General features: G+C 44.1%; 1 protein-coding gene across 1 annotated transcript in view; it reads left to right on the top strand.

Moving 5' to 3' along the window:
• Positions 1–20,355, top strand: part of LOC134929624 (collagen alpha-1(I) chain-like) — a 70,855-nt gene that overhangs the window by 4,570 nt on the left and 45,930 nt on the right. The window contains exons 5-10 of the mRNA XM_063925209.1: positions 4,721–4,774; positions 7,346–7,399; positions 7,815–7,868; positions 8,748–8,801; positions 16,289–16,342; positions 17,117–17,161. Coding sequence (XP_063781279.1) covers positions 4,721–4,774; positions 7,346–7,399; positions 7,815–7,868; positions 8,748–8,801; positions 16,289–16,342; positions 17,117–17,161 — 315 coding nt within the window. The remainder of the gene's footprint in view (positions 1–4,720; positions 4,775–7,345; positions 7,400–7,814; positions 7,869–8,747; positions 8,802–16,288; positions 16,343–17,116; positions 17,162–20,355) is intronic.

The following is a 20,355-nucleotide window of genomic DNA, read 5'->3' on the forward strand; positions in this document are numbered from 1 at the left end:
TGCTTATCTTTTCACTCATTCTGGCACCGGAGGAAGCTGCTTTTTGATTGAGAGTGCCGGCTGACTTTAGAAATATATATATATATATATATATATATATATATATATATATAGCAGTACGGTACAGTAGGCCATTGCTATTGATATATTACTGGCATATAATTCCACACATTAAAAGATGGAGAACAAAAATGTGGAGGGTAAAATAGGGAAAGATCTAGATCCACTTCCTCCTCGTGCTGAAGCTGCTGCCACTAGTCATGGCCGAGACGATGAAATGCCATCAACGTCGTCTGCCAAGGCCGATGCCCAATGTCATAGTAGAGAGCATGTAAAATCCAAAAAACAAAAGTTGAGTAAAATGACCCAAAAATCTAAATTAAAAGCGTCTGAGGAGAAGCGTAAACTTGCCAATATGCCATTTACGACACAGAGTGGCAAGGAACGGCTGAGGCCCTGGTCTATGTTCATGGCTAGTGGTTCAGCTTCACATGAGGATGGAAGCACTCATCCTCCTGCTAGAAAAATGAAAAGACTTAAGCTGGCAAAAGCACAGCAAAAACTGTGCGTTCTTCTAAATCACAAATACCAAGGAGAGTTCAATTGTGTCGGTTGCGATGCCTGATCTTCCCAACACTGGACGGGAAGAGGTGGCGCCTTCCACCATTTGCACGCCCCCTGCAAGTGCTGGAAGGAGCACCCGCAGTCCAGTTCCTGATAGTCAAATTGAAGATGTCACTGTTGAAGTACACCGGGATGAGGATATGGGTGTTGCTGGCGCTGAGGAGGAAATTGACAAGGAGGATTCTGATGGTGAGATGGTAACCGGAACACAGACTTGGTAATTGCATTCAATTGATGAACCAGTATGCATTTGGTCCGTATTAATGACTGCCTATATGCTTGGCCTGCTTATGCCTATTGGTGCTAGTATATACCAAGGTCTCAAAGTCCACCAAGGATCTAATTGTGAGACTTAGATTTTATGCTTGTTCATTTATTTGACATGATCTTATAGGTTAAGTCTTTTTAAACAAATATTAAATACATTTATTGTTACATTACTCTGTGTCAATCAGCGCTGTATATTTGTCTTTGTCAATATCCTCCTTAGACAGGAAAGCCAATAGTCCTGCAGGCCATGTCACTGGCAAGTCTGACGAGTCCTCTCCTGCCTGGGATTCCTCCGATGCATCCTTGAGTGTAACGCCTACTGCTGCTGGCGCTGCTGTTGTTGCTGCTGGGAGTCGATCGCCATCCCAGAGGAGAAGTCGGAAGACCACTTGTACTACTTCCAGTAAGCAATTGACTGTCCAACAGTCCTTTGCGAGGAAGATTAAATATCACAGCAGTCATCCTGCTGCAAAGCGGATAACTCAGGTCTTGTCAGCCTGGGTGGTGAGAAACGTGGTTCCGGTATCCATCATTAATTCAGAGGCAACTAGAGACTTGATTGAGGTAGAGTGTCCCCGGTACCAAATACCATCTAGGTTCCATTTCTCTAGGCAGGCGATACCGAGAATGTACATTGACGTCAGAAAAAGAGTCACGAGTGTCCTAAAAAATGCAGTTGTACCCAATGTCCACTTAACCACGGACATGTGGACAAGTGGAGCAGGGCAGACTCAGGACTATATGACTGTGACAGCCCACTGGGTAGATGTATTGCCTCCCGCAGCAAGAACAGCAGCGGCGGCACCAGTAGCAGCATCTCGCAAACGCCAACTCGTTCCTAGGCAGGCTACGCTTTGTATCACCGCTTTCCATAAGAGGCACACAGCTGACAACCTCTTACGGAAACTGAGGAACAACATTGCAGAATGGCTTACCCCAATTGGACTCTCCTGGGGATTTGTGACATCGGACAACGCCACCAATATTGTGCATGCATTAGATGTGGGCAAATTCCAGCACGTCCCATGTTTTGCACATACATTGAATTTGGTGGTGCAGAATTTTTTTAAAAACGACAGGGGCGTGCAAGAGATGCTGTCGGTGGCCCGAAGAATTGCGGGCCACTTTCGGCATTCAGCCACCGCGTGCCGAAGACTGGAGCACCAGCAAACAGTCCTGAACCTGCCCCGCCATCAGCTGAAGCAAGAGGTGGTAACGAGGTAGAATTCAACCCTCTATATGCTTCAGATGATGGAGGAGCAGCAAAAGGCCATTCAAGCCTATACACCTACCTACGATATAGGCAAAGGAGGGGGAATGCACCTGACTCAAGCGCAGTGGAGAATGATTTCAACGTTGGGCAAAGTTCTGCAATCCTTTGAACTTGCCACACGTGAAGTCAGTTCAGACACTGCCAACCTGAGTCAGGTCATTCCCCTCATCAGGCTTTTGCAGAAGAAGCTGGAGAGATTGAAGGAGGAGCTAAAACGGAGCGATTCCGCTAGGCATGTGGGACTTGTGGATGGAGCCCTTAATTCGCTTAACCAGGATTCACGGGTGGTCAATCTGTTGAAATCAGAGCACTACATTTTGGCCACCATGCTCGATCCTAGGTTTAAAGCCTACGTTGTATCTCTCTTTCCGGCAGACACAAGTCTGCAGATGTTCAAAGACCTGATGGTGAGACACTTGTCAAGTTAAGCGGAACGTGACCCGCCAACAGCTCCTCCTTCACATTCTTCCGCAACTGGGGCTGCGAGGAAAAGGCTAAGAATTCCGAGCCCACCCGCTGGCAGTGATGCAGGGCAGTCTGGAGCGAGTGCTGACATCTGGTCCGGACTGAAGGACCTGCCAACGATTACTGACACGTCGTCTACTGTCACTGCATATGATTCTGTCACCATTGAAAGAACGGTGGAGGATTATATGAGTGACCGCATCCAAGTAGGCACGTCAGACAGTCCGTACGTATACTGGCAGGAAAAAGAGGCAATTTGGAGGCCCTTGCACAAACTGGCTTTATGTTACCTAAGTTGCCCCCCCTGCAGTGTGTACTCCGAAAGAGTGTTTAGTGCAGCCGGTCACCTTGTCAGCGATCGGCGTACGAGGTTACTTCCACAAAATGTGGAGAAGATGATGTTCATAAAAATGAATTATAATCAATTCCTCCGTGGAGACATTCACCAGCAATTGCCTCCAGAAAGTACACAGGGACCTGAGATGGTGGATTCCAGTGGGGATGAATTTATACTCTGTGAGGAGGTGGATGTACACAGTGAAAAGGGTGATGAATCGGGGGATGAGAAGGAGGTGGACATCTTGCCTCTGTAGAGCCAGTTTGTGCAAGGAGAGATTGATTGCTTCTTTTTTGGTAGGGGCCCAAACCAACCAGTCATTTCAGCCACAGTCGTGTCGCAGACCCTGTCGCTGAAATGATGGGTTTGTTAAAGTTTACATGTCCTGTTTATACAACATAATGGTTGGTGGGAGGGCCCAAGGACAATTCCATCTTGCACCTCTTTTTTATTTTTTATTTATCTTTGCATCATGTGATGTTTGGGGCTAATTTTTTTAAGTGCCATCCTGTCTGACACTGCAGTGCCACTCCTAGATGGACCAGGTGTTTGTGCCGGCCACTTGGGTCGCTTAGCTTAGTCATCCAGCGACCTTGGTGCAAATTTTAGGACTAAAAATAATATTGTGAGGTGTGAGGTGTTCAGAATAGACTGGAAATAAGTGGAAATTGTGATTATTGAGGTTAATAATACTATGGGATCAAAATTACCCCCAAATTCTATGATTTAAGCTGTTTTTGAGGGTTTTTTGTAAAAAAAACACCCAAATCCAAAACACCCCCGAATCCGACAAAAAAATTTCAGGGAGGTTTTGCCAAAACGCGTCCGAATCCAAAACACGGCCGCGGAACCGAATCCAAAACCAAAACACAAAACCCGAAAATTTTCCGGTGCACATCTCTACTATTTATACTATATATTTATAAAGGGGCCCAGGCCATACACACTGTAATGGTTAGCCAATCCTCTGTGGAGTCTGGTGACACCCCCTCTGGAGGCAGACCACACCCTTTAGTATTAGTCCCTATCATTGCATTCCTTCATGCCCCAGTCCTAGACTGTGTAATAGTATACATATGTTGGTCATACAGTAAAGGATTTGTAGTTTCTCTGGATTGTACCAGTTCCAAATATATCATTAAGTAGACTGATCTATATTTACATAGACGAGGTTCTTAAACATGATGAAATAGATCTTGGATAACACATCATGTGAAGGTCTGCAGCAATACCTTTATTGGTACCTACTAAGGACTATATTTACTAAAATGCAGGTTTATAGAAGTGGAGATGTTGCCCATAGCAACAAATCATATTCTATTTATCATTTATCTAACACCTTCTAAAAGATAATAGCTAGAATCTTATTGGCTGTTGTGGGCAACATCTCCATTTTTATAAACCCACACTTTAGTAAATATGCCTCTAAGTCTGGCTACTTTTTGATAGGTTAGCAGATACAGAACTTCCCATAAGGGAATTTCACTAGTGCCTTATTCCCAACTTGTGTATATTGTCAATTGTACCAATCATCAGTTCTGTCATTTATATTCCCCAAAGTGCCAGAAATATAAATCCTGTGCTGGATGCTCCCATGCCTCTTTCTGCATATGATGGGCTATGCCTAAATTACAGCTGTCTGTATTACATTTCTCTATGCCTGAAATCTCTTGTGATAAATATCTCAAGATATTGTATAGTTAAAACTACTACAGTGAGGTAGACCGATGTTGTTTCTTCAATTTGTGCAGGGTTTTTTTGGTGCTCCTGGAGAAAAAGGTGTACAAGGTATACCAGGAAAGAAGGTAAAGTAACATCAAAACAGGTGACACATGACATGTATGTAACCACTGTATCCATGCATCATTTATACAAACATAGCAGTAAAGTTATCAGAATCAGATAGTGGCTCTTGGAAGGCTATTAATGGAGTACAATCCTCAGAATCAATCTTATTTGTGTTGTGCATAGGAAATAAAAGTGAAAATATAGTGTTTTTATGTTCTATAGATACATGGGGAGATATCCAATCACCCGCGGTACATTATCGCTGGTAATGATATCAGGTGGGGTTATCCTATTAGCTCCCATTACTTGCATTGGTGCATAGGTGCACCGACCCTCGGCTCCCCCGGCTGCTCCACCAACATTTCCGGGTCCGCCCCCATCCCCATCACATGACCCCTTCTGGCTGGATCATCTGAAGAGGGGGAAAAGGGGAAAACGTGCATCCACGGCTTCCAGACACCCTCTCTGCAGTCCCCAGCTGCTGCTGCTGCTGCTGCAGCGGTCGGGGGACACTGACTGGAGGGGTCCACGGCTTATCGGGTTTTTGTTTCACCTGCCTCAGGCAGATGAATCAAAATCCCTGATAAGCGCGGCTTTTCGGGGCTGCTGCAGCAAAAACATATTTTTTTCACATAAGATCTGTTTGGATACCCCAGAAAAAAATATCAGTGAAACAAACGGAAAAAACACGAAAAACACCCATTTTTCGCTCCTGATGTTTCATCGCAGGTAATTGGATACCCCCCATGCAATACTGTGTCATTGTCATCGTAATAATAATAATAATAATAATAATAATAATAATAATGTTACGCACAGTAGGCAACTATGATTGGCTCCATGATCCTTCCTTCTTTTTATCCATTATCTGATAAGAATGTAAATTACTATAGTCTTCTTTTCTTTTTTTGTTTGTTTGTTTTCTATTATGTATTACTGTCATTTTTGTTCATTCTGTAATGCCTAAATGATCTAAGAGATGAATGCAAACACGATGGTTTGCATACATGGGATGGGTGGACTACGCATGCACAGGACCCATCTGTATGTGCATGCATGTGCTGATTGCATGTAGTGCCCCCACCCCGCATTTGGGGGTGAAGGGTGAGCGGAGCTGGCCATATCCGGGGGCGTCACTTATATTTTCTGCGAATGCCAAGGCCAGAGTCTGCGTCAATATATAAGACTCAACTAAGCGATATATAAGCCGTTTGAGCGAACTGCCAATACTGTATATCGCGAGCCAATTACCAGAATCGTCCACTCTGACAGCGCGACAGCAGATCCACATGTTGCTTCTGTGTGTACCCAGTCTTCAACAGAATATAGATTCAGTAATCAGGGAGTAAACTGAACTTCCTTTCAGGACTGGTCCATGCCTTACAGAGCAAGAAATCCAACTGTTGACTTGAAGGAAAGGAATCCAACTCTTTCTGCGTCCACAAAACAGCAATGTGATCACACTTGAATTGCAGTCGCATCGCTGCTGGGCATTTGCATGCCGGGTGGCCTTGCCCTGTGCTGGGCGGCCCCCAGCATGTGATTGCAGCCAGTTGCAGTTTTGCTAAACTAGCAAAACTGCAACTGAAGCTGAATAAGGTCCAAGGTCAGTACGGATGGTGTAATGGTTAGCATTACTGCCTCACAGCACTGATGTCATGGGTTCGATTCCCATCACGCCTCTACCTGTGCGGAGTATGTATATTCTCCCCGTACTTGCGTGGGTTTTTTCCGGGTACTCCGGTTTCCTCCCACAATCCAAAAAAATACTGGTAGGTCAATTGGATCCCAACAAAAATTAACCCTAGTAGGAATGTGTGCGCGTGTACATGTGGTAGGGAATATAGATTGTAAGCTCCACTGGGGCAGGGACCGATGTGAATGGCCAAATATTTTCTGGAAAGCGCTGCAAAATATGTGTGCGCTATATAAATAACTGGTGATAAATAATAAATAAGGTCTGCTATTACGGTATCCGGACTCCAGGTCGACAACAAAAAGGTCGACACACCTTAGGTCGACGCCAATTGGTCGACACACCTTAGGTCGACATGGACAAAATGCCGACAGGAACAAGGTCGACATGGAAAAAGGTCGACATGAGCTTTCACAATTTTTTTTTCTTTTTTGGAACCTTTTCATACTTAACGATCCACGTGGACTACGATTGGAACGGTAATCTGTGCCGAGCGAAGGCACCATGCCCAAAGCATGGCGAGCGAAGTGAGCCATGCGAGGGGATGCGGTGCACTAATTGGGGTTCCCAGTCACTCTACGAAGAAAACGACACAAAAAAACATAAAAAACTCATGTCGACCTTTTTCCACGTCGACCTTGTTCCTGTCAACCTTTTGTCCATGTCGACCTAAGGTGTGTCGACCAAGTGGCATCGACCTAAGGTGTGTCGACCTTTTTGTTGTCAACCTGGAGTCCCAGACCCGCTATTACTGTAGTTGTTATGTTTGAACGCTGTCCTCCTGCATAGTCTTACAACTTATCTGTTATAAACTGCAGCTTCTTAGAGAATCCTGATATCAGTATAGGACATTGTTCTAAAGAGTAGTCTGATATGAGTTTTTATGTTACAGGGTGAGCGCGGGCTTACAGGGCCACAAGGAGAATCTGGAGAGAAAGGAGATGAGGTAAGGTAACAAAATTGATTAATTGATCAATTGTAACATGTGCAGAGAGAGTTAGATTTGGGTGGGTTATATTGTTTCTGTATAGGGTAAATACTGGCTGCTTTATTTTTACACAATTTAGATTTCAGTTTGAACACACCCCACCCAAATCTATATCTCTCTGCACATGTTACATCTGCCCCACCTGCAGTGCACATAGTTGTGCCCAATTGCTAACGTTTTTGGTTTGCGAACAACTCTGAATAACCTTCTCTGCAGTATTTTGAGATCTATTCAAATTCTGACAGCTTCTGGTTTCCAAGAAACTACAAGTCCCAGCTTACAGTTAGATATTTAATTTTACCAGGTGGAAACATTTATAACTTCATTAATATAGAAGTTTTCATGTTATACAAAACATACTTCTCTATTTTAGGGTTATATTGGTAAGATTGGTAGCGATGGCATTGATGGGCCACCTGGCGAAAAGGTAAGAAAACTTTTTATTTTAATAGCTGACAGATCTACTAATATATGACTTATACTAGTTATATTTATTTCATTATATAGCTCATACCATTTTATGCAGTCCTATACTGCTTTTAAGCCATTGTTACCTGTTGGATCTTACAATATCATTTTAGTGACCTGGGTCACAAAATTACGTTCCCAAGGTCACAGAGAGCTGGCACAGAGGGGTATATTTTCTAAGTGTCGATTTTGTGTTTTCCACCGATTTTTGGTTGATTTTTAATAAATATACCCCAGAGATTGGAATTGGAGTTTCCAGCACGCAGACAGTAATATACAGGTAGACACTGTTCTCTTGGACCTCTATCATCTGCTTCATTCGGCTGTCCCTCTGCTGGAGTGCTCTAGAAGTGCTCTATAGGAGAGTCCGGCACTGGAGAGTTCTGTTTAAGAGGAGCAGCAACAAAAAGAAAGTGATTTATAGAACACTAGTTACCAGCCCGGCAAACATAACAACATAACAGTTATGTCAGTGCCAGTGGTATGCGGCCCGAATGGAGCAACACTTGAATTGCTCCACCGGGCAACATCTAGTGGCCGTCGGCACGCAAAAACTTGAATTTCCACCATAGAGGTGAAAAGCAGCATTAGTCTTTTATTATATAGGATGGTAGCACTCCTTGTTTAAATGTTAGAAACAGAGCAGAACCCTTTACTCCCATCATATATGGTGTCACTGATTACATTGGGTTAGTTTTTCACTGTAGTGTGCAGAGAAATGTTATCTATGGAACATTACTTACTGCACGTTTGCTTGGTGTATTAACTAAAGTTATCCAATATATAATGTACTTCATAAATATTTAATGGGAATGATAATAGAATATTATTTTTAAAGGGCTCGCAAGGGAAATCGGGAAAGCAAGGACCCGAGGGACCAACAGGACAGAAGGTATAGACTTCCTTATTCTTCAATTTGGATATGTTTCTGTTTAATAGATTAGGGATAATAATGATACGCATGCTGAGATATATCACTGTAAACAGTTGGCCTTGGGTAATGTACAAGGTTTTAAATGTTCCAATTAGAGATGAGAGGATTCGGTTTTACTCGGTTTTACTCGGTTCTCAAAACCGACCCTTATTGGCTATCCAAAACACGTGACATCCGTGAGCCAATTAGATGCCGTTTTGAGAACCGAGTAAAACCGAACCCGCTCATCTCTAGTTCCAATGTCTTGGCAAAGTAGGGAAAGAAAAGTGGTAGCCAACTGAAAAATCTACATTTCCAGGGCTATATATTTCTACATCTATTTCTAAGTAAAGTTTCCATTTGAGTCTCTCAGGAACACAAGCGCTCTTTCTTCAGACCTATGTGGTGAAGTTGAATTTTGAGCAAAACAAACTTACACCAGTTGGCCACTAATCATAAGTCCGTGTCTTAATAATCAAGAGCATAATGTGGATTCAAAGATTTCTACGTTATTTACTAAATGTGTTCTTTTATTTGATTTTTAACAAGTTTAATTAAATGATTTATTAATTACATTTTATTATTCAGCATTGTTTGGTTTAAGCGCATTTGTTATTGTTTGACACTTCTGCTCATATTGTACACTTACTGATCAGTGTATATAGAAGCATGTGTAGTTATCTTCATTTAAGTATTATCTTGTGATTTAGTGTCACTGTGAGATGGCAGGTATTCATCCCAACTTACACCTTTGTTTAAATCTGACAACATTTGAGAACTTTATTTTTAATATGGAATTTCTGTGCTGCAATTTATAGTAATGGTGTAGTATAGTTTAATGATAAGCCTTAGGACATTTAAAAAAAACAACATACAGAATTATTTTTTTACAACATCGTAACAAAACACAATTACAGCACATAATGGCAGTCAAAGAGGGGGATTATTGTCAGCACCAGCCTTTTGACAGCATCAATCCGGTGAAGGCCCGTCCTGAGTTGTGGGCTGACAAAGATTGTCAGCCAGTGCCGTAACTAGACATTTTAGCGCTGTGTGCAAGAAATAGCATCGGCGCCCCCCTCCCCCCCAATATTTAAAACAGGGCCAGCGTGCATAGTAGGCGCGCGCCAAAACAATAGGGGCATGGCTTCTAGGGGAAGAGGTGTGATCACAAAATAATACCAATTCATATTACGCTGCACAGTAGTCTCCAGTACTCAAATTACACCGCACAGTAGCGCCACTTACACACTTTACACCAGATTGTGGGGCAGATGTATTAACCTGGAGAAGGCATAAGGAAGTGATAAACCAGTGATATGTGCAAGGTGATAAAGGCACCAGCCAATCAGATCCTAACTGTTCATTTACATATTGGAGCTGATTGGCTGGTGCCTTTATCACCTTGCACATCTCACTGGTTTATCACTTCCGTATGCCTTCTCCAGGTTAATACATCTGCCCCAGAGTCCCAATTTACACATTACTCCAGGTAGAGATATATAAAATAACATTCTTGTTTCAAACATCACTCACCACCCCAAGCTCTGTGACTGACAGCAGGTGGGGAAAAGGTCACCGGAGGTCTGACTCCAGACTCAATGGGCTGCTGCTGCATTGTGAGCTGGAATGCCTCCTCCTCAAACCCCTATGTCATCATGTCTCTCCCTAGAGACACTGCAGGGGGGCGGAGCATCAGATCCAGGAGAAAGGTGGCGCTGTTATACAGAGGGAGCGAGAAGGAATGAGAGAGTGTTATACAGAGGGAGAGACAAGGAATAGAGTGTTATACGGAGGGAGCGTGGAGGAAGGAGAGAGTGTTATACAGAGGTAGAGAGGAGGAAGAAGAGGGTGTTATACTGAGGGAGAGAGGAGGAAGAAGAGGTGTTATACAGAGAAGGAGACGAGAAAGGAGAGAGTGTTATACGAATGGAGCGTGGAGGAAGGAGAGAGTGTTATACAGAGAGATAGAGGAGGAAGAAGAGGGTGTTATAAAGAGGGAGAGAAGACGAAGGAGAGTGTTATACAGAGGGAGAGACGAGGAAGAGTGTGTTATACTGAGGGAGCGCGGAGGAAGGAGAGAGTGTTATACGGAGGGAGCGAGGAGAGGGTGTTATACAGAGGGAGAGAGGAGGAAGGAGAGAGAGTGTTATACAGAGGGAGAGAAGAGGAAGGAGAGAGTGTTATACAGAGGTAGAGAGAAGGAAGGACAGGGTGTTATACAGAGGAAGCGAGGAGGAAGGAGAGTGTGTTATACAGAGGTAGAGAGAAGGAAGGAGAGGGTGTTATACAGAGGTAGAGAGAAGGAAGGAGAGGGTGTTATACAGATGGAACGAGGAGGAAGGAGAGGGTGTTATACAGGGGGAGAGATAAGATAGGGGAAAGTGTTATACAGGGTAAGAGATAAGGTAGGGGAGAGATAAGGTGGGGGAGATGGAGAGTGTTATATGGCGGGAGAGATTTTATGGGGAGAGTGTTATACAGGCGGAGAGATACGATAGGGGAGATTATACAGGGGGGAGATAAGATAGCGGAGAGTGTTATACAAGAAGGTGAGAGATAAGGTAGGGGATAGTGTTATATAGGGTGAGAGATAAGGTAGGGGAGCGTGTTATACGGGGGGAGAAAGAAGGTAGGGGTGAGTTACACAGGTGGAGAGATAAGGTAGGGGAGAGTGTTATACAGGGGGAGAGATACGATAGGGGAGAGTGTTATACAGGAGAATAGATAAGGAAGGGGAGAGTTACACAGGGGGAGAGATAAGGTAGGGGGAGTGCTACACAGGGGGAAAGATAAGGTGTGGGGGGGGTTACACAGGGAGAGATAAGGTAGGGGTAGAGTTACACACGGGGAGAGATAAGTAGGGGAAGTGTTACACAGGGGGAGAAATAAGGTAGGGGGAGTGTTACACAGGGGGAAAGATAAGGTGGGGAGGAGAGTTACACAGGGGGAGAGATAAGGTAGGGGGAGTTACACAGGGGGAGAGATTAAGGTAGGGCAGAGTTACACAGGGGGAGAGATAAGGTAGGGGGAGAGTTACACAGGGGGAGAGATAAGGTAAGGGAGAGTTACACAGGGGGAGAGATCAGATAGGGGGAGAGATAAGATAGGGGGTGAGTTACACAGAGTGAGAGATAAGATAGGGGGGAGAGTCACACAGGGGGAGAAATAAGGTAGGGGGAGTGTTACACAGGGGGAGAGATAAGGTAGGGGAAGTGTTACACAGGGGGAGAGATAAGGTAGGACAGAGTTACACAGGGGGAGATATAAGGTAGGGAAGAGTTACACAGGGGGAGAGATCAGATAGAGGGGAGAGATAAGATAGGGGTAGAGTTGCACAGGGTGAGAGATAATGTAGGGGGGAGAATTACACAGGGGGGGAGATAAGGTGGGGGGGAGGGTTACACATGGGGAGAGATAAGGTAGTGGGGAGATTTACACATGGGGAGAGATAAGGTAGGGGGAAGTGTTACACAGGGGGAGAGATAAGGTAGGGGTGAGAGTTACACAGGGGGAGAGATAAGGTATGGGGGAGAGTTACACAGGGGGAGTGATAAGATAGGGGGGAGAGTTACACAGGGGGAGAGATAAGGTAGAGGGGAGAGTGTTACATAGGGGGAGAGATAAGGTAGGGGGGAGAGTTACACAGGGGGAGAGATAAGGTAGAGGGGAGAGTGTTACACAGGGGGAGAGATAAGGTAGAGGGGAGAGTGTTACACAGGGGGAGAGATAAGGTAGAGGGGAGAGTGTTACACAGGGGGAGAGATAAGGTAGAGGGGAGAGTGTTACACAGGGGGAGAGAAGAAATATAAGAGAGAGGAGAGAGTGTTAATCAGAGGTAGAGATGAAGGAGAGAGCTGGAAGAGAGTGACAGACTTACACACTTCCTGTCACCTCTGCTCCTCCGGAGTTTGGGCCTTCTGTCTGTAACGTCTGCCTGAGCATGGCTCCGCCCCCTGACAGCCAGAGAGCTCAGCTCACAGCAGTGAGGGCTGTATCTCTGTCTCCTCTCCTGCAGTGCTGCGCTGTGGGGCCGGCAACAGTAACAGCGCGGGGGCAGCATCACATGCCGGACCCACGCTGACTGAGTGCTGAAACAGGAAATAAACTACAGCTTCCTACAGCAAGGGCTGCTGGGAGCTGTAGTTTATTTCCTGTTTCTTCACTCGTGCGGAGCTGCGGTGCGGTGGGCGCCTCCTGGGTCCTGGTAGATTCAATCTTATTGAGCGGCCGTGCGGGTGGTGATTCCAGATGGTGCATATGCGCTGTGGGCAAGGCACCATTGGCACACACCTAGTTACGGCCCTGTTGTCAGCGGCAGGCGGAGCATGTCCTGATGTAAGTCTAATTGCTGATCTTCTGTGATAAACTAACCAGTTAACTTTAGGTATATCCCTTTGTCCAGAAAATAAGACACAGAGACTACAGATTCCCGTACAATAAAATCTGTTTATTGTTTTGATGTGTTCTCGGGCGGTTTCATGGAGGGGCACTTTGATGCTACCAGTTCTCAACAACATCCTACCACAAGGGAGCCTATTTTAAAAGCGGTATTAAATTTGCTTAAATACCAGTGATTTTCTTCTCTTTGTGATTATACTTGAAATTCCATAGTGAAGCACAGGTATTTAGCTAGTGTACTATAAACCTCCAAGCCGCATGAACTTGGGCATGTCCAATTATGTATGATTAAGATGAGCAAAACTATTTTCTTTTCTCTGCCCTGTCCCACCTCTGATGCTGGCCTGCTCAGTGCTGTAAATGCTGGGACGACAGTCCAAGCTCCGTCTGCTGTATGTTAAATATGTAAAGGGCCCCATACACTACAACGATATGTCTGAGGCTGAAGTCGGATGTAATTTACCTTGAACTCCCCCGGGACCTCCCCGGGAGTGATTCCATACGATTTGGTACTTTTGTGCTATTTTTGCATAAGATATGCAAAAGCCGCTATACATCGCATGCAATATATCGTACGGCATACAATTGTACCATAAAATATATCTGATGGGCTGGATAGAGGGCTACGGGGCCTGGGAGTGTCCTGAGAATGCCAGTCAAACTTTCCTGTGATACATCGCATGCGATACATCACATGCACAAAAAACACACCTTTTTCATCCAATTCCATCCAATTCCAATATATCATTAGTGCAGCACCAACGACCTAGGGGATCCTATCCGACAGCCACGGGGACGCACATCAGATTGGATACGATCTAAAACACATACAATTGTACACAATTTCATACAATACAGTATATCAGACGGATATATCGGAATTGTATGAAATCGTGTAAAATCGTACTAGTGTATGGGGCCCTTAAGGTTGCAGGCATAGGCTGACTCTATTCCAAAGGACCCTATGTCTCCTTGCTTAGCTTCTCGCTCTCCTTAGGGATCCTCCTTTGAGGTAAAAAGGTAAATATGTTTTCACTTTAGGTCACAGAGAGCTGTCGGTACCCTTTACACAGCAAATAAGCATTTGCTGACGATCAAGCATTCCTTTAATGCATTTAAGAGTCAAAATATATCTCTCCTTTCTTCCTATTGCTCTCAGAGAGGTTCGGCAATGTTAAGTTCAAGTGACAGGTTAACCTCTGATAATTGAGACACTATCCTCTCCTGACTGGAAATAGATTGGTTAAGAACTTATATCTGAAATCTATATATGTGAAAGGCAAATACCACTGACTCATCACAAAATCTCCTGAACCATAAGGCTGGACTTCCTTGCCAATGGCAGTTGCAAAGCAGTCCATTACCCAGTGATGTTTGACAGTGTTTAGGGGTGGTAGTTGATTTGGCTCCCCTATTTGAATAATGGACCCCTCCGCAACTGCCACTGGCAAGGAAGTCCAGGAACAGAGCGTTGTGTCCTCCCTCCACCGCGACTTGGTATCGCCGGCACCAGGCATTCTTTATAGCCCCGGCTGGGTGAGCTGTCCTAACTCTCCTCTGTGAGGGGGGAATTACTGTACCAATAATCATCTCTCTCAAGCTACTGTCTAAATTTCAAGTTCCCAGTCCTAAGGAGATTTTGTGATGAGTCAGTGGTATTTGACATTTATATATACAGGTTGAGTATCCCTTGCCCAAAATTCAAAATCCCACATTTTTGGGTCCCCTACTGAGATAATGACATATATATTACATATTATGTGTATATATAAATATATAATATGGATATATAATATTATATATGCGTGTGTGTGTGTGTGTGTGTGTGATTATCTTAGTAGGAGAGCCAACAATGTGTGATTTTGAATTTTGGATAAGAGATACTCAACCTATATATTTATTTATATATTTATTAACAGTTTCTTATATAGCGCAGCAAATTCCGTTGCGCTTTACAATTGGAAATAACAATGATATAACAAAACTGGCTAATAACAAACAGTCATAGAGGTACTGTAGAAAGGCCCTGCTCACAAGCTTACAATCTATAGCAGAGGTTCTCAAACTCGGTCCTCGGGGGCCCACACAGTGCATGTTTTGCAGGTCTCACAGAATCGCAAGTGAAATAATTAGCTCCACCTCTGGACCTTTTAAAATGTGTCAGTGAGTAATTAATACACCTGTGCACCTGCTGGGTTACCTGCAAAACATGCACTGTGTGGGATCCCGAGGACCGAGTTTGAGAACCTCTGATCTATAGGGAAATAGGTAGAATACACAAGGATAGGTGCTATCTATTGCATAGTTGTCCACCAGATTGCAAAGGTTATTGGTGGGCTGTAGGACATGGTCATACAGCAATGATGAACCGGGGTCGAGAGGAAGGGTAAGTGAAGAATGAGAAGACGTGAGGATATGTGTGGACTGTGCAGAGTGGATGCAATTTGATATGAAGGTTTATGAAAGTTATGTGGGCGGTTCTGGAATTTGATGCGCTTGCTTGAAGCGGTGAGTTTTCAGGGAACGCTTGAAGGTTTGGAGACTAGAGGAGAGTCTTATTGTGTATGGTAGGGCATTATATATATAATATATGTATGTATAGATATAGATTTAACTACTGCTTTAAACTCATACAAAAGGCGTAACTGGCGCAAGTACTTTAAAACCGTTGAAATGTGTCTTTATATATAATCTCACGTTTTATACCATTTGTACAACCTACCACACATCTTCAAATTTCTCCATCTATCCTTGGAATATATCACATAGGGCACACTTGTGGTTATTATATGATATGTCATAGAAAAATATGTTAACATTTACAGTCATTATTGTGTTAATTAGATTATTTATGTTATTGGTAACAGTTTGCAGAACTGTTTTTTACTCTAAAACAAATTTATGATGTAGTTATCAGAAAGTCCTAGTATATCTCTCTCTTGTTTTCTCTACCTAGTCCCACCTGCACATATCCTAAATAAATAATGCATTATTATCCTAGTAAGAAGATGCACATGTAGCACTGATAGGTGAGGATTAATGATGCATCATTTCTATCATGACAGGGGAGTAAAGGCACTACTGGGTTTCATGGAAGCCAAGGAGAGCGAGGATATTTAGTAAGTATCATTTTAATTATTTTTCACAAAACATAATTAGAATCTGATTGTTGGAACTTGCAATTATCAGGCTATTTGTGTACTGTACTTACAGACTGGATTTTCAATCATTATATAATTCACTGGTTAACAATTATTATTGATACTAACCACACACATTTTTACTTTTATATTATTATTTCATAGCCATGTACTGGATTAAGGTGCCTACACACATCCGTATACTGCAAGCAGGTTATTTTACTACAAGGCTTGATAGCCCACTACAGTTGCTTGTATTTCATTAATTGTGCTTTAATGCCCCACACATTCATAATATTAATAATAACAGCAGTTGAGTATTCACTCTTAGGGGGAAATTCAATTGCAGATGAAGGGTATGAATTGTCATTGCCGCAGCATTTAAACGCGCGCAGTGGCACCCCATCTCGCACCTTTCGCCAAATAACAGGTTCACACAAAAGTGCCTGCTACCCTATGGGGTAGTGAACACTTTTATGTGTGAGATCCGGTTGCCGTACAGCGTGGCTATTGTCACACTGATTTGGCCAGGAGAAGGGATTCACCAGCAAATTAATTCCTCCCGTAGTCTGTAAGAATATAGTCTATATTGCAATATTGCATGTTGTATGTAAAGCAGGTCTCCGTTTCAAAATATAAAGACATACCTTATTTCTTTTATTCATAGATATACTCTGGTTGGTAAATGTGATATATTTAAAGCTACTTTAACTATGTTGATCTACCAAACTCAGCTTTGATGTTTTCCTTCAGGGCTACCTTGGAATTACAGGTGATCCAGGAGAGCAAGGAATAAAGGTGAGGTAGTGCAAAGCACAGTATATTATCACACACAATGATACAATATATAGAGAGGAAATGTCAATCAGTTTCAGATTCTAAGCCACAGGCCGGCAAATGATGCCAATACACAGAGCCGGATTAAGGGGGGGGCCCGGGGGATAGTACCCCGGGCCCCCCTTTCCAAAAGGGCCCCCTGCTACACCGCAGATCGGATCTCTCTTCCGATCCGATCTGCGGTGCTGTGCTCCGCTCCCCGGCTCCAGAACAGATTGACATGCGGACGAGGGTCCGCATGTCAATCTGCGGTCTCCTCTCCCTCCCTGCTGTGTTGGAGGGACACAGAGCGCATCGCGCGTCTCTCCTGTGTCCCTCCCTGGCTCTCCCCCGGCCGGTCTAAGGAAGTGCCGTTCGTGAGCTCTGATTGGCTCACGAACCGGCACTTCCTGTATTAGACCAGCGGGGGAGAGCCAGGAGGGACACAGGAGAGACGCGCAATGCGCTCCGTGTCCCTCCAACACATGGGGGATGGGGGGAAGCAGGCACTTGGGGCATATACCTGGCACTGTGGGGGGCAGATCTGGCACTGGGGGCATATACCTGGCACTGGGGGCATATACCTGGCACTGTGGGGGGCAGATCTGGCACTGGGGGCTTATACCTGGCACTGGGGGGAAGATCTGGCACTGGGGGCATATACCTGGCACTGTGGGGGGCAGATCTGGCACTGGGGGCATATACCTGGCACTGTGGGGGCAGATCTGGCACTGGGGGCATATACCTGGCACTGTGGGGGGAAGATCTGGCACTGGAGGCATATACCTGGCACTGTGGGGGAATATCTGGCACTGGGGCATATACCTGGCACTGTGGGGGAATATTTGGCACTGGGGGGAGCAGGCACTGAGGGGGCATATGTGGCACTGGGGGGGGGGGGGTAAATGTGGCACTGGGGGCATGTACCTGGCACTGTGGGGGAATATCTGGCACTAGGGGCATATACCTGGCACTGTAGGGGAATATCTGGCACTGGGGGCATATGTGGCACTGGAAGCATGGCCCTAGCAACAAGCACTACCCCCTAGCAACGAGCATGACACCCAGTGCATGAAACCCCTTGCAACGAGCATGACACCCTGATCATGAAAACCCCTGGCACCGTGCATGGAACCAAGAGCATGAAACCCCTGGCAACGAGCAGGTAATTTAAAAGTAATTAGAAGCCTTACTGTAGAACTTAATATGTAATGGGCATTACGGTGTGTGGCATAATGTATCACGGACATTGCGGTGTGTGTCATAATGTATCAGGCATTACGGTGTGTTGTATACTATATCACGGGCATTGTGGTATGTGGTATAATGTCTCAGGATCATTGTGGTGTGTGTCATACTGTGTCACAGACATTGTATGTGCTATAATGTATCAGGGGCATTGCAGTGTGTAGCATAATGTATAACGGGCATTGCGATTCCTGTCATAATGTGTCACAGGCATTACGGTGTGTGGCATAATGTGTCTGGGGCATTACAGTGTGTGCATATTGTGTCATGTGCATTATTGTGTGTGGAATAATGTCTAAGGGCCATTGCAGTATGTGGAATAATGTATACTGGGCATTACTATAAGGAGGAAAAATGACAAATAATGTAAGGGGCATGAATCAGGATTATTTTTCTTTCCTGTGGTGGCCAACGTCTGGGCGTGCAGGTTGCAAAACTGGGGTATAAGGTAGTCTTTTCCTGCAATGCCACGCCCTCCACGCAAAGCCACGCCCATTTAGACAAAGCCACACACCCTTTTTGCCGGCGCGCGCCTGCGGCGTGCACATTTTTCTACCTTTGTTAGTGCCAATTACGGGGGGTATGGGGAGAGAGATCCGATCTGCGGTGTGGCAGGGGGTGTGCTGCTTGGGGAGGCATATATATATATATATATATATATATATATATATATGTGTGTGTGTGTGTGTATATATATATATATATATATGTATAGGTGTGTGTGTATATATATATATATATATATATATATATATATTTATTTTCTGCCTTCTCTATTAGGGGCCCCACTCTCTTAAGTGCCCCGGGCCCCCCATTGTCTTAATCCGGCTCTGCCAATACACAATAATATCACACAGGTCAGTGTGTTCTAGTGTGTGCAATGATGTTGTTTCATACACATGGTCACATAATTTAGGATCCTGGTATAGGACATACGGAGGAAAGAAGGAGCACACAAAGAAAAAGCAAGTAAGAGCATACAAAGTAAAAATGGTAAAACTGGGTGAAGGTATAAAAGGCAGAACATCTAGAAGTAACTGGGAAAGGCAGGAATTACCATGCATCCCACAGTTTCTCTGGTGCTTCCAATTTGCTAGGACATCCTCAACGCCACTCCCCTCCCAAGAAATACCATTGAATTGCCATGTCAGTGGCTGACTATGATGATGTCCTCACTCACTATGCTGAGTGGGCACATGCCTACAAACATCCTATTAGGAGGTATGCGGTACCTACATTAGCATTAGAAGCAAATCCAGCATAAGGGTGCACATTTGTGTAGAAACTTGGTCCAATGCAAGAGGTACTGATGTGGTTTGCAGTTGAGCTAAAACGCACCTTTTCTGAACCTTAAATCTTTCAGTACATTTTAAATTTGCCTCCCATGTGCGCAACATGGTTTTGACATGGTACAAAATTTACCTTTTAACTGGGTTTGTGCCCAACTATAAAAGAGCCCCATAATAAGTTGTCTGTATAGTGCAAGTGAAAGTTTTCTGATAGGGCCAATAAGCAAAGGAAATGTCCTATAAAGAGTATAGAATGAATGAGTTTCAGTTTATAATAATATCTCTAATACACTTCTATTTCTGGAGACATGCATAGTTTGCACATCATATATTATGTATGCTTGTTAGTAGTGAATATGATTATTAATATGTCATGACTCATAACATATACTTATGAAAATAGTGTATTTCCTTCATGTTTCCTTCTGCCAGGACAACTTAAAGAGATCCATATCTACCTATGGTATAAAAGACATGACCACAACATTTTTTTTAATTACTGTAGAACACCCGCCTTGGGATATTTTCAGTATTGCCAGACACCTTGGCTACATTGTATAGAGGATAATCTATATAAGTCTAAGCAATATGATTTCTACATGCCCTGTTCTATAAATCGTTAGTATTGTTTCTTGCAGA

This window comes from Pseudophryne corroboree, chromosome 5, assembly GCF_028390025.1.
Source record: "Pseudophryne corroboree isolate aPseCor3 chromosome 5, aPseCor3.hap2, whole genome shotgun sequence".
NCBI classification, from domain to species: Eukaryota; Metazoa; Chordata; class Amphibia; order Anura; family Myobatrachidae; genus Pseudophryne; species Pseudophryne corroboree.